The sequence below is a fragment of the Convolutriloba macropyga genome, chromosome 7 (genome assembly GCF_964194025.1).
Source record: "Convolutriloba macropyga chromosome 7, txConMacr16.3, whole genome shotgun sequence".
Taxonomy (NCBI): Eukaryota; Metazoa; Xenacoelomorpha; order Acoela; family Convolutidae; genus Convolutriloba; species Convolutriloba macropyga.
In genome coordinates this window covers 26002487-26028658 of record NC_134474.1, presented here as the reverse complement: position 1 = coordinate 26028658, position 26172 = coordinate 26002487, and the positions used below count along the sequence as shown (strand labels likewise).

At 36.4% G+C, this 26172-nt stretch overlaps 2 protein-coding genes across 2 annotated transcripts in view; one reads left to right on the top strand and one right to left on the bottom strand.

The window, feature by feature from the left end:
- The window catches only part of LOC142342724 (ubiquitin carboxyl-terminal hydrolase 15-like), a 79080-nt gene extending 61048 nt beyond the window's left edge, over nucleotides 1–18032 (top strand). Inside the window, exons 8-14 of the mRNA XM_075394245.1 lie at nucleotides 283–539; nucleotides 789–908; nucleotides 1174–1565; nucleotides 11772–11955; nucleotides 12289–12438; nucleotides 13049–13247; nucleotides 16987–18032. Coding sequence (XP_075250360.1) covers nucleotides 283–539; nucleotides 789–908; nucleotides 1174–1565; nucleotides 11772–11955; nucleotides 12289–12438; nucleotides 13049–13247; nucleotides 16987–17121 — 1437 coding nt within the window. The 3' untranslated portion in view covers nucleotides 17122–18032. The remainder of the gene's footprint in view (nucleotides 1–282; nucleotides 540–788; nucleotides 909–1173; nucleotides 1566–11771; nucleotides 11956–12288; nucleotides 12439–13048; nucleotides 13248–16986) is intronic.
- Nucleotides 18013–25784, bottom strand: LOC142342725 (UPF0728 protein-like). Its single transcript, XM_075394246.1, has 2 exons — nucleotides 25460–25784; nucleotides 18013–18166 (listed from the first exon to the last, which is right to left on the bottom strand). The coding sequence occupies exons 1-2, from the start codon at nucleotides 25671–25673 to the stop codon at nucleotides 18102–18104; spliced, it is 279 nt and encodes a 92-aa protein (XP_075250361.1). The 5' UTR covers nucleotides 25674–25784; the 3' UTR covers nucleotides 18013–18101.
- Between the last annotated feature and the right edge of the window lie 388 nt (nucleotides 25785–26172).

Here is a 26172-nt window from a genome sequence, read left to right as displayed (position 1 = left end):
GGATGAAAAATGATGCACAGGAAAATGCATTTTTGGAAACCATTGATATTGTTCGAATTGACATAATAAATACCTCTATTTTGGCTGTAAATTTCTGTCTCTCATGATGTAATGTAATGGCATTTTATATCGAATAGAATTAATTAACGCGAGTTCTCGACAACTTGAGGTTTTTAAGCCTGTCAACCTTGAAAAATAGGAGCAATCCATTCGACAGGAGCAATAGGAGCAATCCATCTATCCATAATATATTTTTTGAAAGCTATGTGTCAATGTTTCCAGCTGCGTGTAGTAGTTGGAGATGGGTGCTCTGTGCACGAGTTCCAGACAGCAGTGTCAGAGGTGCTGAACAAGTCAGTGAGGCCAGACGACATGGTCACCACCCAAGTGTACAACAGTCGTATCCATAAGACCCTTTCTCAGGATGACACTATGGGCAACATGTACGGACGAGATGAGTACTCAGTCTTCGAGACACCCATGGATGTGCTGAAACCAGACTGTGATTTCAGATTTGTCCCTCTCCTATTCAGAGAAAAGTTAGTCCCTATTTCTTGAACTAAACAAGTGATGAAGCACTGCATACTTTTGAGCAACAAAAAGCCCCTCCCCTCGGTCAGCGTGAACAAATGCTTATTTTCATTGCCGTATGTGAACAAACTATTATGCTTGTTTTTGCGCTGGTAATCTACCGAGAAGGAAACCGTTTCGAGAAATTTAATTAAAAACAACTTAATTATTTATTGCAAAAGCGGGATTGAAGTACAGATTTTAAATGCTTGTTTCAGAAATCACCCAAAGTCAATAACGAGCTCATACACCTGTTTCGGAAACCCGCTCTTCGTCAAAGTTCCTAAAGCAGAAATCACGTACGACGAATTATACAACATCATCCTGAAAAGAATCAAGTATGTACTCGGCATCTTTATTTGAATAACTCAGAAACATAGGGATGATTCGGTTATGTGCCTCGCTTTTTTGTAACGATTGAAATTGATTAATTTTACATCATTTAATGCCGATAGGTATGGTATTTTATTCCCCTTTTCTATCATTGTTGATGCAATCTCGAATGGAATCAGTGACCTGAACTCAACTTTTGACCGGATACTCAACCAACTTGGGTCTACTAATAAGGAGTACCAGCAAAAGAGGGCGGAAATGTTTGTTTAGGCCTTTCTTGGAGAAGGAAGAAAATATTGACCCCAAAGATCTCGAGTCTCTAAAACTCGATGATACCAATGCAACAAATATTGACACATCGTTAATGCCAAATGGTGACTCCAAATTGCACAACGGAGTCGAAACACAATCTTCGGCTTCGAGTGACGAAATTGACAACTTTGATGAAAACGGAGTTGTAAACAACAATAACAATAATAATAACGAGGACAGTGCTAAAGAACAGCTTTCGGAAATGCCCAATGGGCACGTGGCGTCTCCCACTGAAGTTGCAGACCCGGCTGGGTTGGCAAGTCGACAGTTCTTTAAAGTGTCCGCAGTTTACAGTACTGGTAGCACCGAAATTCAGAAGTTACCCAAAACTGGAAGTTTCAAACTCAGTGGTAAGCAGCAAATCTTACTGTTAAATGCTAAGGTTTTTATTGACGCGAACTCAATGGCTATTATTTGAAAGAGTTACGATTTACGAAGACTAGTATTGGTGGAGCGTCTATTTTTGATCGATAATTTTTCGGACTGTATTGAAAACGGGATGTAAAAGTTAATGCCGCACGTGAAAATTAAGTGTTTAGGTTAAATGCTGAGCGAATTGAACAGTAGAGAAGAAAGAGTGAGTTTTGTTCATGGCGGGTTATTGAGAGAGCGAGAAGAGTAGGTGTGCAAAATTTTTTGCTTTCGAATTTTTGACGTGCCATTTTTTTAAAGCCATTTTTTTAAAGCAGTTATTTTCTTTACGTTTTCGTGTAAACTTGTTTTTCAAACCATACTAACAAGTAACTGTACGATTGCAAGAGTTTTCCGCTTGACCATCTCAATCATATATTAGAGTCTTATGTGCAATGGTGAGCTATTGTTAATTGCTCTCAAACGAAGTTTGTAGCAATTATATAAGTCTTGTCGGTCTTTTTTTATGCGATCTTTCGCTTGACCGATTTTTCGTCTGATCCATTTGACTTTTCGTCCTCAAAAACGGGATAAACAGGTAGAGCGTAATGGACAGTAAGTGCTCTTAGAGCCTTTCAGCTCACTAGTCTCCATTAGTCCCCATGTATAAGATTCACAGAAAGTGGATTGGAGACTTTACTTATGTTGTGAAGGGCGGTTCTTAAAAATTGATCCCGAGCGGTTCTTAAAAATTGATCCCGCCACAACACCACCCCCACCCCACACACACACACACACACCAGCCCCCTCACTCCCCCCGAATCCCCACCCCTGCACATTGTAAGGGCACCGTGCAGCCAAAGATCCCCCTGCCATAGTTGCCCACCCCCATTATGCCCCCTCCACCTGATTCACACCCTCCCCCCTCCCCCCCCCTCCCCCCCCCGCTGCGCTGACCTCACGCCTCTTCGGCTAAGCTAAAGCTGGCCTCACTAAACTACTGACGAAGCCAACCGCTCGCCGGTCGTTTGAGAGCAATTCGCCCGACGTTAGTCGGTTATGTTTATTATTTCGCCGTTGTAACCCCTTTTTTTAGCGGTTTGTGGACTCTTTTTCATGTCTTTAGTGGGAGTTCACGTTTTGGTTGAAGTAAGGTTTTATATTGGTTTTCATGGCCTTTACTGCTTAATTTTTCTGTTTTTGATAGCCACTATTAGCCTCTCAATGGCTATTATTTAGGCGCTCTTTCTTTTTTAATTCACTGTACTTTTTGATAACGTTTTTCGTTTTACGTCACGGCTTTCACATTTGACTTGTGACTTAACTCACTAACTGAATGGATATTAATTTCTCTCTTACTTTGAATTGCGCAATGTAGGTAATAAATACTGTCGATGTAAAAAGAGCAAAAGATAAAGCGATTAAGGCCGTTCCCTAATTCATAATGCATTAGGTAAGCATAGTCCATTAGAACGATAACTAGCTGACATTGGTGTTAAGTTAATTAATTTTAGTTTATGAGCTCAATTAAGTATAGTTTCACAATAACTGAAACTGAATTAGAACACTTTTTTGAAACTTAGGAAGAAATTCTGTCAATTTTATTCTTTTTCTGTTTAAATGCCCATGTACGTCAAGCTCCAGCAATTCTCCGGCTATGTTTTATGTTGTTTTTTTTGCCTAATTCTTCGATTTTCCGGCTTCCAAACTATTTTTTCCATTCAATTGACTAATTAGGGTTGTTTTTGTTGCTTTGTGAAAACAATTAAAGTTCGGGTTGTTTTTGTTTCTATGTGAAAACAGTTAAAGTTATGATAGTTTTTGTTACTATTTGAAAAAAATTAAAGTTCTGATAGCACATATTTTATAATATATAAATCACTACTTTTTTTTTCATAGTTTTTGCTTTTTCTCATTTTTAATTAATTTTTAAAACAGTTGTGTCGAAAACCCATATAAATAGCTGCAAAGCGATAGCTGGGGCTATTATTGGCCTTCTCTTGCTTTTCTTTATTTCGTCGTTTGTTACAAAGATTTTTGTTACCAATATATGACGTCACAATCGCAAATATGCGTTTTTCATTCGTTCGTGCATGTTCAATTTAATTAAGTGTGTGACGTCATTTCTCACTCTTAGTGGAGAGAGTTTTTTTGCGTGATTAAGGTTTTGCTTTAACGTGATTTACTTCACTCTCAAAAATGACGTCCTCAACCTCAGAGATACGTACTTCGATTGAAAGGGATATGGTCAAGAGAATAGATGGCACTCTAATTGAAGGTTATTGGAGAGCAGCTAATTGTAGCGGCAATAAGTTAAAAACTTTTTTGACCAAAATATAACATCTCAGCTTTTAAAGAAAAGAAGTTTCTTTTGTCTGTTTCTTTTACTATCTTTTTGAGAATGCTGATCCGCGAAACTTTTGCTGCTGTTTTCTGGCAATCTGCTAGCTGTGTTTGAGACTTTGCATTTTTTTAGGGAACACTAATGATAGCCGCACTAAGTTGATGCTATTGTTTTCCTCCTCTTGGATTTTTATTTCGTCAAGAATTTTGTTACAATCATATGACGTTCATATGGTTACAACCATATGATTATTTCATATCTGCTTTTTGTTCACTCGTTCATGCTATTTCAACTGAATTGCGTGCGTGACGTCATTCGTCACTGATAGTGGAGTGAGTTTTTAGCTGTTGTTTAGTTTTTGGTCACTCGTGATTTACCCCTTTTTCAAAAATAACTTCCTTATCTCAAAAAAACTTTTCTTTACTTTAATTCAAGGTAATAAGGTCCAGTGAGTGTGCCACTCTAATTGAAGGTTGTTTGAGAGCAGCGACTGGAAGCAGCGATAAGTTATACAGATTCTTAATAGAAAACATCCGTATCAGCATTTAATGAGATGAATTTTCTTTTTTGGTGTTTTTTACTATCTTTTTGAGACTGCAGATCTATGAAGCTACTGCGACTTTTTTCTGACAGTCTGCCAGCTATGTTTGTCTTTCGGATTTTGTCTTTTAATTTGTTCCTTTTGCTCTCGATTTTCCTCCATTTTCAGGAGTCGTCATTGTTTTTTTCCCTTGTAATTTTCCCTAATATGATTTTATGTTTGTTTTAGTTGAAGCAAATAGATTAATTATAAATATTTTACTTCTTAGCTGTACTGTTTTTAAAAGCGACTATTGGCTTCTAAATGGCTATTATGTAGGCGCTCTCCTTTTTTAAATTCGCTTCTCCTTTTGATCCCGTTTCTCGTTTTACACAAGTCACGTCACGCACTGTTTCAACTGAAGGGATTTAAGTTTTTACAGATTGTGCTATGTGTATTACGCAATGAAGTTGGTAGTGAATACGGTCGATATCAAAAAAGCAAAAGCAAAAGATAAACTGATAAAGACTGGTCCGTAAATCATAGTGCATTAGGTTATCGTATTCCATTAGGTTGATTGCTAGCTGACATTAGTATTAAACTTAATAGCTTTCAGTTTAGAAGCTGAATTAAGTTTAGTTTCAGAATAACAACTGATTTAGAGCAGTTTTTGAAACATAAGAAAAAATTATGTCATTTTTTATCTCTTCTTTTTTTTCTGTTACAATCGCTATGTGCTTAGAGCGCAAGCAATTCTCCGGCTATGTTTTGATTGTTTTTGCCTAATTCTTCCATTTTCCGGGCTTTCAATCTATTTTTTTAATTAATTAAATAGTTTGTTTTGCTGGGTTTTTGTTGCTATGTGAAAAGAATTAAAGTTCTTATAGCACATGTATCTGTAATATATAAATGATTTCTGCAGTTTTTTTATAGCTTTTACTTTTTCTCATGTCTTAAATGTTTTACAAAAAAAGTTGTGTTGAAAACAGTTATCAAGAGCCGCAAAGAGATGGCTGGGGCTATTATTGGCCTTCTCTTAATTCTCTTTATTTCGTCATCAAGATTTTTGTTACAAATATATGACGTCACAATAACAGAAATCTGCGTTTTTTTATTCGTTCATGCATTTTCAATTGAATTTCGTGCGTAACGTCATTTTCACTCTTAGTGGAGATAGTTTTTTGTTCATTCGGCTGATTAGTTTTTTGGTTTTAGGTGACTTATCTCACCATCGGAGATACTTTCTTTAAAAGAGATAAGGTCAAGTGAGTTTTGTCACTCTAATTGAAAGTTATTGGAGAGCAGCTAATAGAAGCAGCAATAAGTTAAACATATTCTTGATCAAAATATAACATCTCAGCATTTAATGAAAAGAAGTTCTTTGTCTTTCTTTTACTATCTTTTTGAGATTGCTGATCTGCAAAACGATTGCTGCTGTTTTCTGGCAATCTGCCAGCTGTGTTTGAGACTTTGCTTTTTCAGAGAACACTAATGATAGCCCCGCTAAGCGATAGCTGAGGCTATTATTGGCATTTTTGGTTTTTTTTTTATTTCGTCCTCAAGAATTTTGTTACGACCACATAACGTCAATCATTTCAAATCTGCTTGTTGTTCACTCTTTCATGTAATTTCAACTGAATTGCTTGCGTGACGTCATTTTTTACTGTTAGTGGGGCAATTTTTTGTGATAAAATTTTTGGTCACGCTTGACTTACCTCACTCTCAAAAATGACTTTCCTTTTCTCAAATTGACTTTTTTTACTTTAATTCAAAGAGATAAGGTCAAGTGAGTACGTGCCACTCTAATCGAAAGTTATTGGAAAGCAGCTAATGGTAGCAGCAATAAGGTAAATAGATTCCTGGCCAAAATATAACATCTCAGCATTTAATGAAAAGAATTTTCTTCTGTCTGTTCTACTGTTTTTGAGACTGCTAGTCTGCAAAACTATTGCTGCTTTTTTCTTGCAATCTGCCAGCTGTGTTTGAGGTTTTGCTTTTCTAGAGAAAATGTTTAATAGCTGCGCGAAGTGACAGCTGAGCCTATTATTGGCTTTCTCGTTTTTCTTTTATTTTGTCAAGAATTTTTATGACCATATGACGTCAGAATTATTTCAAATCAGCTTTTAGTTCATTTGTTCATGCAATTTAAACTGATTTATGTGCGTGACGTCATTGTTCAATGTTAGTGGAGTGATTTTTTTGCATTTGTATTAAGTTTTGGTCACACGTGATTTACCTGACTCTCAAAAATGACTTCCTCACTCTCAAAATGACTTTTCTTCAAGGAAATAAGGTCAAGTGAGTGGGTATCCTTCTAACTGAAGTTTGTTTAAGCGCAGCTAGCAGAAGCAGAAATAAGTTATACAGATTTTTAATAAAAAATATAACGTATCAGCGCCTAATGAAAAGATGAAATTTCTTTTTTGGTCTGTTTTTTACTATCTTTTTGAGACTGCAGATCTACGAAGCTATTGCGGCTATTTTTTGGCAATCTGCCAGCTATGTTTTTATTTCGGATTTTGTCTTTTAATTCTTTTCTCGGTTTTTCTCCTTTTTCGAGAGTCATCGTTATATTTTTCCTTTATTTGGGTATTCTATTGTTTAACATAATTATTTTTTTCTAGACAGTCTATTATAAACATTGCGGTTAGAGTTGCAACTTATGAAAAATTCCTGGTAATTATGATTCTTTGTTTTTTGTTTCAAAGTGAGTGGTATAATGAAGTTGATAGTTTTATCAGTTAGTGGTTGGCTAGGGTGTAAGTTAAATTGTACTTGTTGATCCCTGAGTCTTCCACTGTTTTTTTTTAATTTGCTTCACTTTTTGATTACGTTTTGATTACATCTTCTCTTTGGCTTCAGTTAAGACAGTTTAGAAGCTGAGTAAAATATAATTAGAATCTAACTGAAACTGGAAACCAAATTCGAACCTTTTTTGACACTTAGAAAATTTCGCTCAATTTCTATCTTATCCTTTTCCCTTTTCTGTTTTCATCCCAATGGATTCAACGATGGCTATTTTCCGGCAATTTGCGGGCTGTGTTTCTTCTTTTTGTCGTGCTTAATTGAGTACTTTTTAATAGCTTGATCCAAATTGAAGCAGTTTTTGTAGTCATGTGTTATGCAAAATTTTGCTCGACCGTTTTTCTATAAAATTCTGATGCTCAATTGAGTGTTTTAGTTTCTCGTCAAACGAAAGGAGACTGCTTATACAGGTGGAGCTGAAAGGCCTTAAAACGCTGTGTAGCTGTCACAACCTTAGTTACCTCTTAAGTTGGACCGAAGCTACTGTGGAATCAGAACTTCATAATGTGATCCACACTCCCCCTCCCTTCTACCTAGAGCTTTTTAATTTCAACCAGGGTCTAGCCTCCCTAAGCGCAGGTTAGCTGCAACCAAAGCCATGGGCTTTAATAAACAATTCGTCCGGCGAATTCGTCCATGTGCTTGTTTAATAAACAATTGGTCCATGGGCTTTAATAAACAATTCATTGGGCTTTAATAAACAATTCGTCCGCTGACTCGGTTATTAATTGCTTTCAAACGAAGTTTATGTGGTTTCTTGTTTGACGGCCTTTTCGTCTGATCCGTTTAAGTTTTCGTACTCAAAAACGGGATAAACAGGTAAAGCCCGGAGGGCATTAAGTGGCTGAGCTATTTTAAGTTTTCGTATTCTTCTTCAATTTATCAAAGCAATTAGGGAATTTTGTCGGTGATATTAATTGTTCTAGTAATTTTGCTGGTCTTTCAATTTAATTGATGTTAATTTCGGGTTGTTTTGTAGAATCAGTTTGAGTAAATTTGAATAATTTTTTGCCGATTTTCGTCTTTTTCGAAATTTTTTTTGCCTGTTTTGTCTGATTTTATGCTTCCCGTTGTGATACTGAATGTGATACTTGAAGGCTAGGACACGTTATTTTTCACTGAAATAAATTATGCACATTTTTGTTTGTTTTTCAAGTTTTTGATCTTTACATATTTTAAATGTTGTTTAATGTTTCTCTGCCGCGTCTTGAGCGAGTGACTGATCTTGCAGAAGATGTAATTAACATTTTTTGGGACAAAGTGTTTAATGGAAATTTTAATTTTTCGATTTTTCTACGTCATCTCCTTTCCTTTCCTCTATTTTCTCTATGAACTCATTTTGGTTAGAAAGTGCCATGTGCTGATATTTTGTTGCAGACAGCATGTATTACAAGGTCGTTTGCCGCTTTGTTTTTTAGTCTTGACTTGAAGTAATTTTCATCAGATGAGGATCTCGTATTCTCATTGAATGCGTGCAGTTTTTAGTATATGAGTCTAAATCAGTCTAAATGAGTTGAAAATATCAGAACCTTCGGTAGAAAAATGGATTTTTTTTGTTTAGATCTTTCCTTTTAATAGCGGCATTCATCTCTGCCGGCTATTATAGTGGGACTATTGTTTTGTTTAGTCGAATAAAAATTTGTTTCGCTTTGCCGTAATTCATAGCTTTGTTAAATATTTTGCCGGAAATCTTCTTGACTTCTCTAGAATAGTTTCACTCTGCTCAAAGTGCTTCCAAACTGCAGTTGCTCAGCAAATTTATATTGAACAGAATCAATACCGAAAAATGAAATAAAAAAATAGAAACGGTATAAACCCATAAAGCCCAATTTTAGATGCCCGGTATTTGAACTGTGTTTTTTGTTCACAAATTTTAGTTATCATCTCTAATGCTTTTTGTCAGTGATACTAGCTTACTAGCCGGTATCCTCTCATCGTGGAACAAGAGTATATTCGACTACTAAATGAAATAAAAAGTTTGGACTTTAAAACGTTTTTTGTACAACAATCACTCTTCTGTTCTTTTTGCTATTCGTTCAATCACAATTGGGGTTATGGGAATCAATGACATCTATTTTCTAGCATTGTACCGTTGTATGGTCATTTTTATTTTGAGACTATATAGATAGAAAGCTATCTATGCAGCTTTTTTGAAAGCCTGCCAGCTATGAGAAGAATATTAAATAATTGACGATATTAAACAATTGAATAATAATTGACGTTTGGTTTTCTCCTTTTTAAGGGTCATTTCAAGGAGCTAAAAGCTAAAATCTGAACTTAGTCTTGAACCTATGATCTTAAACGAGCCGAGCGCAATTCCTTGTCCTTCATTCGACATTTTTCGGAAAACGTTAGTTCAGCCAATCGAAATTGGTAGAAATTGGATCCCCATAGAAATGCTTTTTCTGTTATATTGAATCATGTCTTCAGCTGTTCAGCTGTTTTTGTTTCTGATGTTTCATTCTTCGCTTACCAAAGTTTTTGTGCTCAATTCTATTGCGTAATGGCCAAGATGCCGTGTGAATTAACTTTGGCTGAGCACAGAAGCTTTTTGCTCAGCGTTGCATTGAATGCCTTTGATTTTGAAAGTTTTCATGACAGAATTGTGCACGTAGGTAACCGTGTTTGGCAGCTTATTTCGTCGATTAGCAACTCATCTGTTGCTTATAGTTAAGTTTTTTGCAATTTTTTAAAATCAAAGCTGCACTAATATCTAATCCTCTGTAATTGGTAATTGGTTTTTGAGATTCCAGTGTTGTATTTTAAGGGCAAAATGACCCTAAATTTTTAATTTCTGTATCTTTTGGTTTTTTTGAACGGAATTTTTGTAATCAGTGTATTTGGTAACGGTTATGTTGAGAACCAGAATTGACGTTTTCTGTGTTTAACATGAAGTGTTTTTCTGTAGAAATTTGGTGAAAACCGGATTTTGGGGGGCGTTTTGTCCAATTTTTCTTGTGCTTTCAATTTGAGGTTTCCATTTTAGCTCTCAATTTTGGTTTTATTAAATAAAATGAGCCTTTTTGTGCATCTTACAGCTTTATTTTTCGTTTTGATCAACATCAAATTGTTTTTGCATTAAATTTAAACTTTTTCAAATCCTCAGTTTTTACCAAAAAGACATTTCTGGTCTTAAAGTTTTGTCATTGTTTTATTTTAAGAGGAAGAGAATTTACTCTATAACCTTTGTTTGATATTGAAATCTAATTGTTTCTCTACTAGTTATTTAATTTTTTATTTCATTTCTTTCCCAAAATTATGAAGATTCCTTCCTATTTTTTATATTGTTTATCATTCGAGTATTCTCGCAATCAACTATGATGACTTTTTGCTAAAATCCAAGTTTAAAGTTTGTAGTGTAAATTATTATTCTCCGTTCGTGGTTCTTCGTCTTAAGTTTAGTGTTCTTTGTCATTTTTGTACATTTTCTGATTGCCGTCTTAAATTTTTCTTTTTGCGTGCTCAATTAATGCCAATGCGGAAACTTTTCTGGTTTCGTCATTGATTTAATTTTCTTATCAATAATTTTAGTTCACTTCTGTTGAGATAAAGAATGATATCTTTAAGACGCATGATAATTTTACTGAGTTCTGGGAAGGGCCTATGCTTCGATCGTTTCCGAATTCTTCAGGTTGTTTTTCTATCGCCCTCTGACCCTCTTTTTTCGCTTCGCATTTGTTCACACAGCAAAGCTGAAAAGGTCAAATTTTTGGAACGACTTCTTCCTCTTACTAAGGGCGTGTGCGCGCGTAACTTCATTTCTCATTCTCTTTAGTAAAATCTTTTAAGAAGTCATTTGCGTGGTTAGTTTTTGATCATTCATGACTTACCGCATGCATTAAAATGACTTTTCCACTTTATAATTTAAGTTGATTTTGAGTTGGTTTAAGGTCAAAGGAAGTCAGTCATATATGTAATAGAGGTCCCCAATAAACATACTTCTGCGCAGTGAATTTCAACAAGCCTTGTTCATTTATCGATGAACGTTTTTGTACATAGCTTTTTAACCTTAGTCGATAACAGAAATCTTCAGAGCAGTGGATTATTGTTGGTAGTAATAAACTTAATATCCCGGTTTGTATTTAGCGACATTTAACTTTACGAATCTGAATATAGTTTGAGCGAGTGATGGGTAAAGAATTGTAAAGGTGTTCAGCCCTCGCCCCGAATCGAGATAAAGTCGCAATTCTCCGGATCTAGTTAAAACTATCTACAAATGTATGCTGATGAAGTAAAAATTGGACATCTGTGGTGTAAATACCTAATTGCAGGAATATGTCACCAGAAAGTTAGCACCACCAGATTGGGGATTTGATTGTAGCGTGATTATTTGACAAGTGATGCAGTGCTAAATGTTGAAGTGGTTGTCTGAATATTATGCCGAGGTCAAATGAAACATCTGCCCAACCGATTGCTACCATGTTCCTTCATGCTGTTAATTGTCTCAGAAATCTGCCGCTATGCATCACAAATGCTTTGAATGTTATTTGAGATTGAAGAATTCTGTTGGAACTGATTTTTGAGCTACTGTTTTAGCCCAAGCATACCTGGCGTGTGACTGGAGCCACGAAGTTCGCAAAATTCTCTTCCGGTCTTTGGATGAACTGGTGGTGCCCCATAACAGCCTGGACCACAAAGTTGATCTCAAGAAGTCAATCCAGTTGGAGGACTGTATCAAGCAGTTCCTGGTTGCAGAGAAACTCGGTCCTATGGACTCGTGGTACGTTTCCTTAATTTCTACTCAGCACTCGCTACTGGTATTTAGAGTATTGGACAATCAATTTACAACTTTGATCTGACAAAAGTCTATGCTGGCTTTCGAGCACAGTAGTATCTATGTTTCTTGAACTCAAGGTAGTGGGAAGATTTTAAAAAACTAATATGATAAAATCCAGGTTTATTTTTGAGACCACTTCGTAAGTACGAAAATGAGAGGATGATCAATTGTCGATGTGCCATTTAAAGCATGTACCATTTAGAAAAGTTTCCTTGTGTTAGTATGAATGGGATTATTATGAGCGTCGCAGAAAAAAAAATTGATTTTTGAATACAGGTACTGCCCGAAGTGCAAGGAGTTGAAAGAGGCCACGAAGAAGTTTGACCTGTGGACTCTGCCCCACATCTTAGTGATCCACTTGAAGAGGTTCTCCTACAATCGCTTCTTCAGGGACAAGCTTGACAACAGAATTGACTTTCCCACCAAGTAAGAGATACTTTGTGTTAATGATTACGACCAAGAGCCTCTTGTTTATCGTATCCTGTCTTTCCTCTTTATCAAGAGGGTTGCTCTCGATTGAAGACTGAAGCAATCATTGTAGTGTGTGCCTTCTAAATGCAAAGGTCACGAATGTTTTTGATTGCTTAAGAAATTTGACCTTTCGTCTAAAGAAAAGGAATAAACTCTGATAAAACACGAGGGAATGAAGTTGCTTCTTAAAGCCCCAATAAGCTCAAAGTGTACATTTCACCGAAACTGTGGAAGAAACTTCATTTGCAATTAAGATTTGGACACCCACAACCCCACTTTACTGCCCCCCCCCCCATTTTGCCTTTCTCTTGGCCAGTGCGACTGGCTTCCGTAATCTTAAGCTGGCATTATCCAAAGCCAACCCCTCCCCTGTCGTTCAAGAGCAACTCGTCGGACGGTGGTCGGCTGTGTTATTTCAGTTCGGTTTCTACTACTTGTCGATTATTTCCCAACCTTCTATTGTACTCAAATCCTGAAATAGTGTTGTGCATCAGCTCTTGAGTTTACAAGACAAGGCACTATGGAAAAGACAGTTTGAAAATACGTCTAATATTTCTGATTTCAGGCAATTGGAGTTGAACGAGTTTGTGACGAATGCCAATGTTGGTCACCAGGTGTACGATTTGATCGGAGTTGTCAACCACTACGGTGGTCTGGGAGGGGGACATTACACCGCTTATTGCAAACACGAGCCTTCTGGTACTTGGTACGACTATGATGACTCACGCGTGTCTCAATTGGGTGGCGGAGAGGAGTCCGTTAAGGTAACTAAGCTTGACAACTGACTAGTTTTAAAACTATGGCAATACTGTAATTGTTCCGACCCACATAGTAGGGCAGGAACTATATGCTCAGCTGGATTGTTTTATTTAGTCAACTTTGGCCGATATATCATACGAAGTCATAAGTGGTACTATCAGGATGTCATTCAAGTGTTCAGTATTTTAATTGCGGGATTTTGAATTTCCTCCTTTTTGATGTCTATCTATTAAAGTAAAGCTGATTTATTAGCTCATCAATGGCGTTCTAAAACAGTAAGAAGTATGAGGAAAAAGTTGCAAAAATCCGACAACTGATATAATTATAATCTGACAACCGGGTTAATCAGCCAAGCTGCTTACGTGATTCCGATATGTGATTTACGGTTGCAATCGTTTGTGGCTGTAGAATCGGGTAAAGCTTCAGTGCACATGAAAGTGTTACTTTCAATTCAAGCAATTGATAGTGTTGAATTAACTGTTTCCCTTCAAAGATTGCATTTTACTGTGTTTAATTGACGATAAACGGAGTATATGTAGTTTGCAGGTTTTTACGACGCGAAGAGGAGTATTGGTATTACATAGGTCTTTTTAGCTGAAGCACGTTTTAAATTAACTGTTTCCATTAAAATTTTGTATTTTGCCTATCTATGACACTTCAACAACACATATATAAATAGCCAATCGGGAGTACAACAATGGGATCCTTCGCGGCCAATCTAGTGCAGCATACTTGCTGGTACCGATCAACAACTTTGCATAACATTGAATTTGTTGACTAATTTGATTGAAGGCTTCGGTTTAGAGCTCAGAACAGAAAAATGTGAGCTCTGACCACCCGTTGACTTGAATGCCATAGATTGCAAGGTAAAGAGAAATAGCAAAGCATGACTTGAAATCTTGGGCGCTGCCGTCGGCAATCCCTGCTTTGTGACTGCATCTTTGAGGAAAAGAATCAACAAAATAGAAAAACTGCTCGACAACCTTGCTTATCTAGACGACCCACAGAGTGCACTTGGAGTTCTTCGAAGCTGTCTGGGTGCCCCAAGGATGGTATATTTCCTGCGATGTAACACTCCGTCGGAAGAATGCGCTCTTATTTGGCAGCATTTTGACAATCTTCAGGGAACAACTTTTGAGAATGTTAGGCACCGTTATAACTGACAATGCTTGGATGCAGACTTGTCTGTCAATACGCAAAACTGGCATTGGAATTAGACGAGCAGTTAACCAATTGAAAGCGGCGCATGTTGGGTGAGTATCGCAGTCAGACGCTTCAGTAGAACAAATAACCGTTGAGAAAATAACAGACAACCAAATCTCCAAAGAAACAGTAGAACTGAACAATCTCGCAATTGCCCAATATAATCAACACAAGATTCAGGAGGCACTCGACTATGCTGCTTTTTCCAGCCCTCTTGGTCATCAGATTTCAAATAGGGAAAAAGCTCGTTTACGTTCACTATTGTTGCCTCAATCAACTGCTTGACTTTCCGTGCCTCCAATCCCTAGTCTGTGCCCTCACCTGCAGCCAAATTAATTAGGAGCCGCATTGACGTATCGGATTGATGTTCCGTTATGCATTGAGAAATGAAAATGCCCTTACTGTCCAAACGGAACATTTAACAAGCTTGGTTATTGCGAATTAAGCTGTCATGAGGGGATATGGTATCGGTGCACGATAGCGTGAAGAATAGAATATTTGATGCTTGCTTGACTGCAAATTTAGCACGCGTCTGCGAACAGAAGAATATGATTGCGGAGATCAACTGAAGGCCTGGACACATTCTTGCCCTGCTGGTTGGCGGGACAACTAGCTGAGTTAGATACAACCATAACTTCCGCCACTGCAGCCCAGTCTGATTTCTAATGCGGCGTAGACGTGTGGTTTTGCTCTGACAAATGCTGAAGAAAAGAAATATGAACAATATGCCTAAAAATGTGTTGAAAGTTTCGGGTATCCATTTTGTACCACTGGCGTTTGAATTTTTTGGGGGCTTCTCAGAGTTGGTTCGAAAAGTATAGCCTTGCTTTCCGATAACCGAAAGTTTCAACCGGCTGGTTTATCAATTGCCTGAGTTTCTATCAACTTAATGAGAGTTTCAATCACAATGCTGATCCCTAGACATCCCCTGTTTTGATACTGATTCATGCGATAACGCCCTCAACTCCACAAGGGATAATTCGTAATCTTAGCTCCCCCAAAGTTTTAGTTGTCCAGTTATTGCTGTGTGAGAGCCCTTTTATCACCCAATGAGTGGGGACAGTCCTCATTTTTTATTTTGGGTTGATGAGGACAAGTTTTGATGACCCGATTGTGTGGGTTCATGGGAACCAACAAAAGGCAAAGACTCAATTGCGTGGTTACCATAGTGATTTATGGGTACAAACATGATCATAATAAAACTTTCTGAAAATCAACTAAACTTAGAACGGATATCGACCACGATTTCTCTAACCAAGTGTTGTCAATTTAAAAATGATTGTCGAAAAAGTCTTAATCGAAAAAAAATTGCCTTGCTCAAAAACAAAACTTGTTGCAATTATTTTAGTGCTGCGGTCTTTTTACGATTCGAAAGGCGCGTTGGTTTTATTTAGGTTTTTACAACTCCAGCAGGAGTATTGGTATTATTAATAGCCGCCCGCACGCACCCACACACACACGCACACACACACACACACACACAGACTAACCTACTACTTTTTCGTACTACCAATTTTTTTTGACTGACAATTTGATTTTTCGTTCTCTACTACGAGTTAATGACCACGTCCATAGGGCCTTAAGTTATTGAGCAGTGCGCTTAGGGCCTTGCTCCTTACTAGTCTCTTAAGTATGCGATTCATTGAAACTGTTGAGAAGCTATATTTTCATGGTGCGAAGGGCGGTTTCTAAGACTTCGACATTTTGACCCACTCACCCACCGTCCACCCCCTTCAAAACCCTTCCACCTGTAACCAGGCACGCTCGGACCCCCCCCCCCCCGCACTCTGCTTACCCCCAAAGCCCACCCCCCTCCACATCTGTTCTGCTTAACCTAGACTAGACTGCGTAAGCTGCAGTGAAGGCAGCTGCTAACCGCTTGCCAGTCGTTTGAAAGCAATTCGACCGATGTTTGGCGATTCTGTTTAAAAGTTTGTTAGGCGATCCAATTTGTTACTAATTGATTTTAGCAGCTTTGAGATATGAGAATTGTCCGTCATATAATTATTCTGATCTTTCAACATTGATTAATTGTATTCATATAAAACGAAGCATGTTAATTTGTAATCGCGAATTTTGTGTTCACTATCTTTGCAACCTACAAACAATTTTTCGGGGCTCAAAATTAATATCAATAATTTTTATTAAGGATGTTTATTCGAAAAGTATCACAGTCCCGTCGTTTTTGAAAACAGAAAATACGAATGTAGGATAAATAATTGTAAGTCAAATATACATTGTTCGGCTTTCGATGGGTTGTAAAATTATGAGCAAATGCTCATTGCCATTCCTCCTGTTAAATTTTCTGCTAGATCGATAATTTCGAAGTACTGAGAAAATTAAGTTAACTTCTGATTGCAGCTGAAATAACATATCTCAAAAAGAGCATATCGCGTAGAGCTTGGTTTCGGCTGTTTTTTCTTTCAATTAAATTTGGGTGCCGTTTACAATTGATATACATAAACTAGTATCTCTTCAAAAGTACGTCTGATGGTTAGAAAACAGATTTGAGGTTTGAAATATTGTTATTTGCTTTAACAGACATGTGCTGCGTACGTTCTGTTCTACAAGAGGAGGGAGCGGGCTGAGATCAACATTGTTCCCCCCTCCCTGCGAACCCAGACAAATCCAGATGCAGTAGAGAGTAGTGTAGATGAACAGATGGACACTGTCTAATTATGCCCCGAACCCTATCATTCATCAAATCTTCGATCCTTTACTCTCCCTCCTTACGACTCAGTTTTGCCATATTTGCAGCAGATGTTACGTTACTATAAAACCATTTACGTAATTCAAAATTGGTCGTTTGAAAGCTGACCGAGAAGTTCGTCATAAGATTTTCAGTCTGTGTTGGTTTTGGAAACTGAAGAAACATTTCTTGTTGCCTCAGAAGTTGTATGAACTTTTTAATTCTTCCATTGCTCTCATTTTCTGACTAATTGTTGTTTCAATCCTGAAAGTTACTGAAGATATTTAAAGACAGGATTTTGATGAAGTAATTTCCAATGAGATTTATTTTCCTACCTTTTCCTTGTTAATTAGTACTAAATCAATGTCGCAAGCCCCTCCCTCTCTTTCAGACCTGACCGCATAATAGCCTCATTCACTGTCAATGTCAGGTGACCAGTAGTATAAAGGTGCTTTCATTAAAAAATCACTCAAAAAATAAAACAAACTCAATTTGTATTGAGCACTTGGAGACTACAATTGTACTGTTGACGACTGCAAATGATCAACCATTTGAGGATTACCTTAGCTGGGAAGAAACAATACGCTGTATTAAAGATTTGATTTAACAGTTCTGAGCTGACTAAAATTATTTTCCCAATAAGGATTCCTCGTTATTGATGAATTTGACTCCGTTGTTGTGAAAAGATTTCCTTGTCTGAATCTCGTGAAATCTTAAATTAGTTGATAGAATGCGATGTAAAAAGCGATTGTTGATATGTATAACCTAACATGTACGTAATTGCCGAGTAGTCGTGGATTGTTTCATGCGTACATTGAGGCTATTTACTATATTTTTTCTAACATTGAAGCTCCTCATTTCACATCTAATGAATAAAATTGAAAATATCCAACTTTTATTCAATATCTGAATCTAAAGTTTAACAGAGAAAAATAAGCGGGAACTGGTTTGAAGGGTGACAGTCTGTTCAGAATGCCGAGTTGACTGCTTGTAAAATATCTTCACATTTCTGGTCAAGGAGGCCATCTCCGCCTAAAATTAAATGTTGGTATTCACAATGACGTCCATAGTTGCTCTGAGAAGCAGCCTTATTTAGCAACCCATGTTTTAGTTGCTAATCTCTACGCATAGTGGGTTTTACGTCGAAAAAAATTTGGGAGCAATGAGTTTTTTGTTTTCTTCTACACAAGGTTGCCTGAAAAACAAAACCAACTTCTATATTGTTTTGAAATCAAACAGTTCTCATTCTAATATTACAGAAGTTTACGAAAGACCATAATTTTTGATTGATAATTTTTTCTGTAAACATAGATGCTGTCGCCGAGCTTTGTGAAACAAGCTTTCATTTGCCGCTCCTATTGCAATTTACCTATGTGTGTACGATCATCTCTAAGTTGCAATTATTCTAGTCCTGCGGTCTTTTATGCGTGTTTTCTTTATCGATTTTTTTCGTGTAAGACTTTTTGTCCTCAAAGCTGGGATATACTGTTAACACCAGAGGTCGTTAAGTCTCAGCAACTCTATTAGAGCTTCCAGAACTCCCAATGCATCTTGTGCTACTCGCGATCTTCCCCTCTAATTTAAGCTGGACTCACGAAACAAAACTATCTACTACTAAAGTCAATTGATAGCCAGTCGTTTGAGAACAGTAGTTGGTTGTTTAAATAAATGGTCTCGTTGGAGCATTAGGTTCTATGCCAGGTTTAAAATTTCTTTTCGATTGGTTTTGCATTGCTTGATTAATTGCTCTTGAACGAAGTTCATAGCAATTATTGTAAACGTGTGTCTTTTTAAGCAAAATTTTCGCTTGACAATTTTGACTTCTAGAGTGACTTTTACGCCCTTGACTTTTTGCGTTTTAAGTGATCTAAAATTCTCTCTCAATCACAGTCTGAAGCAGTTGAACTCAATTGGCGGCAATTTAATACTAAAAGTCAAATGAAAAGTGCGCCGAAACTGGTGTCATTGTTTACTTTAAATCTTAATAGTGCTATATGTTAACCTCTACTGTGGTTATTTGAATCCCGCTATTGAACTTCTTAGTCCCATTTAGGCTCCCCCCCCCCCCCCCCCCGAATGAAGCAGGCTGCAATTGATTAGAGCTCACGCTAGTCGTTCGAGAGCAATTCTGACGTTTAGTCGGTTGTTTTATTTTTCTAGGCTTGTAAGCTAATCTGAGTGAAGCTATTTTGCAGCGCTCTTGGTTTTTTACGAGTCAACGAGTTTGAAATTGCGCTGTTTTTTATGACTCGTCTAAAGTAATGAATGGGTGTTTTAAAATTAATTTGTTCTTTCAAAGCTGATGAAAATTTTTATTGCTTTCGAACGAAGTTTGATGCAATTATAGTAAGCGTGTGTTTTTAATGCACAACTGAACTAGGTTCTAACCCAACTGAGTCGGAAGTTTTTGCACCATAAAATGGTTCGTTCTGGCCTTGACAGTCGCTCGAGAGCAATTTGCGTCCGATCTTAGTTGGTTTAACTTTAATAGCCGCCGTCAGCCTCTTAACCATATTAATTAGGCGCTTTACCTTTTGATCACGTTTTGGCCTTTAAGCTCTCAGTTACTTCACTCACTGTTTAGACTGAACGGGTTTTAAATTCATTCACACGTTCAATTACGCAATAAGGTGACTACTGTCAAAGTCACAAGATCAAAATCAAGAGACGGGATAATTCGATAAAGCACGGTCATTAAGTCATTGATAATTAGGTTATCAAAGTTCAATAGAGTGTTTGCTAGCTGACATTGGTATTAAGATTATTAGCCTTCAGTTTAGAAGCTGAATTAAGTATAGTTTTCGCTCTTCTTTTTGGCAAAAATTTGAATTGTATTGGGGCGTTGTCTTTTTTTAAGATCTGTTCATACCTTTTCATGATTTTTGAAGTCAAATTGGAGTAGTGATTTTGGTCACGCCGAAAGAAGTGAAGCAAAAAACGAGATTTTGCGGCGTGATTTTTTTCACTTGAATTTTAATGTGGAGTGAGATAACAGTGTTTGAACAAAAATTCGATTTCTCGATTGTGATTTGTTCAGATGCGGCAATTTGACGCTGATTTTTTACTTTCTTCATATATTCCATAGCTTTTTTTGTCGTTTTCTCAATACATTCATTGTAAATTCTAGCTTGTGTTTTGTTTAGTCAATGAAAACTCTTTAAATTTTAGGCCACGACTTTTCCTGTTGTTTTATTTCGCTTTATTTTTGATCACTTTTTCGTTTTAAATAAGTCACGATTTTCACGTTTGTCTTCTGACTTACTTCACTCATGGTTTCAATTGAATAGATTCAAAATTTATTAAATCATTGAATTATGTAACGCAGTGAATACCATGAAAGACTAAAGAGCAAAGTCAAAAGGTCAAACGAAACCGGATAAGCATAAAAACCCGGTCATTAATTCATAGTGCATTAGGTTATCAAAGTTCATTACGGCCATTGCTAGCTGGCATTTGTATTATGCTTAATAGTGTTCAGTTTAAAAACTGATTTAAGTGTCACTTTACAATCTAGCCGAATATGCAGAATTTGCACACCAAATTAAAAAAAAATGATACTTACAAAAACTCGGTCAATTTCTATCTTCTATTTTTTCTCGTTTTCTGTTGCAATTCCAATGTTCGTCAAGCGGGCGGGTCAACGGCGGCCATTTTCCGGCGATTTGCCAGCTTTGTTCAGAATTTGATCATCTGTTACCCATATCTTTAAAATGACTTTTGTGCTTTTATTTTTGAGTTGAATTTGAGTTCGTTTATTAATTTACCGCGGAATCTTTGTACAAAGCTTTGCAGTTAATGTCCATAACTTTAACAACATATATCTGTTTCTATGTATTTTACGGTACGAAAGGCTTTTTAGCAGTTTTTGGGCAATATGCCGACTATTTTGCACATGTTATGGTATTCACGCTTCATTTATTCAATTCATTTGTTCATAAGAATTTTTTAGAAATGTGGATTATTGGTAGTAGTATCCCGGATCGTAGATGAGAGACTTTGTTTTAGTTTAGTAATCTAACTGTGTTTACATAGTCTTTTCTAGGTAGTGTTTTTTTTTTGGTCAATGAAAATTCTTTGAATTGTAGGCCGGGACTTGTGCTGTTATGTTTTCTATAATTCAAAGAATTTGAATTGTTTTGGGGCGCTGTCTTTTGTTAAACCTGTTCACACATTTTTGTGATTTTTGACGTCAAATTGGAGTATTGATTTTGGTCACGCCGAAAGAAGTGAAGCAAAAAACGAGAGATTTTGCGGCGTGATTTTTTTCACTCGATTTTTAATGTGGAGTGAGAAAACAGTGTTTGAACAAAAATTCGCTTTCTCGATTGTGATTTTTTGTTCAGATGCGGCAATTTGACGCTGATTTTTTACTTTTTTCATATATTGCATAGCTTTTTTTGTTGTTTTCTCAATACATTCATTGTAAAGTCTAGGTTGTGTTTTGTTTAGTCAATGAAAACTCTTTAAATTTTGGGCCAGGACTTTTCCTATTGTTTTTTTTTCGCTTTAATTTTGATCACTTTTTCGTTTTACATAAGTCACGATTTTTACGCTTGTCTTCTGACTTACTTCACTCATGGTTTCAATTGAATAGATTCAAAATTCTTTAATGCATTGAATTATGTAACGCATTGAATACCTTGAAAGACTAAAGAGCAAAATCAAAAGGTCAAACGAAACCGGATAAGCATAAAAACCCGGTCATTAAATCATAGTGCATTAGGTTATCAAAGTTCATTAAGGCCATTGCTAGCTGGCATTTGTATTATGCTTAATAGTGTTCAGTTTAAAAACTGATTTAAGTGTCACTTTACAATCTAGCCGAATATGCAGAATTTGCACACCAAATTAAAAAAGTGATACTTACAAAAACTCGGTCACTTTCTGACTTCTATTTTTTCTCGTTTTCTGTTGCAATTCCAATGTGCGTCAAGCGGGCGGGTCAACGGCGGCCATTTCCCGGCGATCTGCCAGCTTTGTTTAGATTTTGATCATCCGTTACCCATCTCATTAAAACGACTTTTGTGCTTTAATTTTTGAGTTGAATTTGAGTTCGTTTGTTAAATTATCGCGGAATGTTGTACAAAGCTTTCAGTTAATGTCCATAACTTTAACAACATATATCTGTTTCTATGTATTTTACGGTACGAAAGGCTTTTTAGCAGTTTTTTGGCAATATGCCGACTATTTTGCACATGTTATGGTATTCACGCTTCATTTATTCAATTCATTTGTTCATAAGAATTTTTTAGAAATGTGGATTATTGGTAGTAGTATCCCGGATCGTAGATGAGAGACTTTGTTTTAGTTTAGTAATCTAACTGTGTTTACATAGTCCTTTCTAGGTCGTGTTTTGTTTGGTCAATGAAAATTCTTTGAATTGTAGGCCGGGACTTGTCCTGTTATGTTTTTTACAATTCAAAGAATTTGAATTGTTTTGGGGCGCTGTCTTTTTTTAAACCTGTTCACACATTTTCTTGTTTTTCAAAGTCAAATTGGAGTAGTGATTTCCGTCACGCCGAAACAGGTATTGGAGCGAAAGAGTGGTTTTGCGGCGTGAATTTTTTTCGCCCTAATTTTAAAGTAGAGTGAGAAAACGGTATTTGAAAAATAATTCGCTTTCTCGCTTGTGGTGTTTTAATCACATGCGGCAATTGCACTTTAATTTTTACTGTTTTTTTCAATTTTTTGGATGACATTTTTTCTAAATGGTTTTCCCAATCCATACATAGTTCTTTCTAGGCCTATTTTTTTGGTTGAACCAAATTTCTCTTTCTCGCTAGTGGTTTTTGTTCACAAGCGGCATTTTTACATTAATTTTCAGTTTTTTAATTTTTTTATCTGATTTTTTGGAAACGGTTTTCCCAATTCATTCATAGTCTGTTCTAGGTTTATTTTTTGTTCAGTCATGGAAAATTTTTTGAATTGTGCGTCAGGACTTGTCCTGCTATGTTTTTTAACTCGCTTTCCTTTTGAGCACGTTTTTCGTTTCAAAGAAGTCAGGATTTTTACGCTTGAATTCTGCCTTACTTCACTCACTGTTTCAAGTGAATGGGTTTAAATTTCTTTCACCTATTAATTTACGTAATGTGAATAAGGTCAAAGTCATAAGAGCAAAATCAAAAGAAACGGGAAAACATGTAAAGCCCGGTCACTAAGTCATATTGTATCAGGTTATCAAAGTTCACTAAACTATTGCTATCTGGCGTTACTATTTGGCTGAATAACATCCGGTTTAGAAGCTGAAATAAGTGTAATTTGGGAATCTAACCGAATATGCAGAATTTAAAGTCCAAACATGAACACTTTGACACAAAAAGTCTTTCCATGTCTATCTCTTAATTTTTGTCTCAATTCCAATGTCCTATATTTTCGCGTGTAGCTTTTCGAACAGGTCAGTTTTTGGAGTTAAATGAACTAATAATTCCAACTTAAACACAAAGAAACTAAAGAAGGTATTGTTTCGGATGCTTCTTTAACAGCAATTAGTGGGTCTTTAGGAGTTTCTTGTTTTGTCTTCCTTTCACCTAATCTAAGTTTTTACAAATGTCCTTAATTCTCCATGGAGGTATAATTGAATCAATTTAAATGTTATAATTAATATCCAACTGTTTTGAAGTTTTTGGCACTCTTTCTTTTTTTTAATAGAAGGCCGTGACGAGTAAAGAAGTACAGTTTTGTCCAAAATCGTTGTATTTTGTTAACGTAATGCCTGGTCTCAGTAATGGCAAGTCCCATCGGTTTTTCAGTCAGACAAAACAGCACCAGTGTTAATGGTTTGATTTTGTAACTAATGGTTAACTCTGCCATCATACGTTCATTGTTTGAGTTCATTGTTTGATTATCGCTTTTCTACCATAATCTGACGTGTAGTCCCTTAGAAATATTTTTGAAATCGATTTGAAATGATTTCTAAGGATGGATAATTTTGTTTTTGAAGATTGCAAATTGAAATCAAGTAATGGTTAAGTGACTCTGCTTGAAGTGACTGAGAACTTCTGCCGTTTATCGATAACCGCGAAGCAGCGTCACCTAACCATGCTTAAAACACGAAACGCGCACGTTTTAAAATGACGAAGGTCGACTAAATTCAACTTCTGGCTAAGTAGCAACTTCTGGCATTTTAACTTCTGGCACTGTTGCCTTCGGCATTTTAAAATGTGCATGTGAGTGTTTTAAGTGCTTTTAGAGTTTTCTTTGAGCAGGCCAATTTTTCTGGTTTAGTGAAACTTTCTGTAGCATGTTGTTATTCACTTCATTGGCATCGTCGGTGCGTTTTGGAGATCTTAAAAGTTCAACGTTTTTTTATTATTTGTATATATTTTATTGTTTTTCGTTATATTTAATATTCATAACTACATCATTGTTGACTCATTGAATATCAAGAACCAAACATAAAATAGTTCCCCGAACAAAAATTTAAAAAGTGATAAAAATGACAAAAATATAATTATAAATACTTTCTGCTAAGCGGTTTTCAAACCATTGTTTTCCATCAGGAACTCATGAACAGAGAACAAAAACTGCTTGACAACAAGACAAGCAAACGCAAAAACAAAACCAAGAAAAAATTCGAGTCTTTCCCATCATAGCCCCTCCCCCCATGAAAATATAGCCCCCCATTATGGTATAATTACCATGATTGGGGGGGGGGGGGGCTATAGGTTTGAAATTAATTGAAATTACAAAATTAATTTTTGCATTTTTTGATACATATAATCACAAACCAAATAGATCCCTGCAAAAATCTACACAAAAAGCAGTCGTTGTACTCTGTTCATGAGTTTCTGATAGAAAAGAGTGGTCTAAAACGTTTGAGCCGAAAGTATTTACAATTCAGCCATTTTTTGTTCCGCATGCTATTTGTGCATTTGGGTTTTGATCTTCAATAAGCCTGCCAATGATTTTCAAGTTTTTTCACCACTTTGGATTTTATTTCAAGACTGTCCTGCTAAATTTTTTACTTTTTGAGACAGAAATTTGTTTTGTTCTACACATTTTATATCGTTAAGATCTTGCCATTAGCGGACAATAATTTCAAATGGGTAGATTATCGACCATAGTTATTTTAAAACAGTCATTTAATTTATCTTTTTTCCTATTCTGTGATGTGTATTATGAGATTTAGTAATTGTTTTTCATTCAGATTGTTTTTTTTTTGCTAAAAACGCCTTGTGAATGATCAGGGGTCTTTTCTGTTTGTTTCGTTTGGTTCTCTTTTTAATGGTATGATCATTTACTACTTCAACATCGGTAGTTGTGACTCGCACTACTGCAACTTTGAAATGTAAAACGAATTCCGAAACCATTTTGTAAGTATATTACCAAACTGTAGCTCCTGTATGCGGCAAGTAAAAATAGTCTCCCCATTCACAACCACTCGTATTCTGTCGCGGTCCTCAATTCGCTTGAAGTGGACTTCATGTCCGTGTTTCTCCAACAGAGTCCTGATTCCATCCAGTCGGCTCTCTCGGAAGGTAACGTAACCAAAGCAGTCATAAGGGCCATAAAATACATGTACTTTTGCTTTCTCTGGCATAGATGAATAAACCACGTTGATTTCGTTCAAATTAATGCTCGCTACTAATGTTTAGTTACATGTGGAAAACAGCAGAATGGTTCGCCGTGCACGTGCGTTTATAAGTCTTGTACTGTTTGATACGGAATTTTTTGTTTGGTAGGAATATTGCTGTTTGGTAGGAATATTGCGGTCAATATAGCCAACGTGCGCCTAGTTCTAGTTGTTATCTCTTTTCTCATTATCGCTTTTAACTGAATTAGTATGATTAGAGCTCACCTTATCAAAATGTATTGACTTGGGACGGTCAAACGCACACCTCTCCGGTCGGAACATTTGGTGTAAAAAAGAAGACAGGAAAAAAATGTAAAAACAATTCAAAATTCTTGAAGATGGTTCAAAATCTAACTTCAACACTGGGAATGGCCAGTTCCGCTTTTAATTTGCTGAAATCGGGGACACTATATTGTCTATCAAAAATGTCTAACACCACCAAGAAACAACTCTCTATTTCCCGAAA

Coding starts and splice junctions, on each gene's coding strand:
- LOC142342725 (XM_075394246.1), bottom strand. CDS start 25,673: ATGCCAGAGAAAGCAAAAGTACATGTATTTTATGGCCCTTATGACTGC. Junction 18,167..25,459: donor CATACAGGAGCTACAGTTTG/GTAATATACTTA, acceptor ATTTAATTTTAG/GCGGAGATGGCCTCCTTGAC.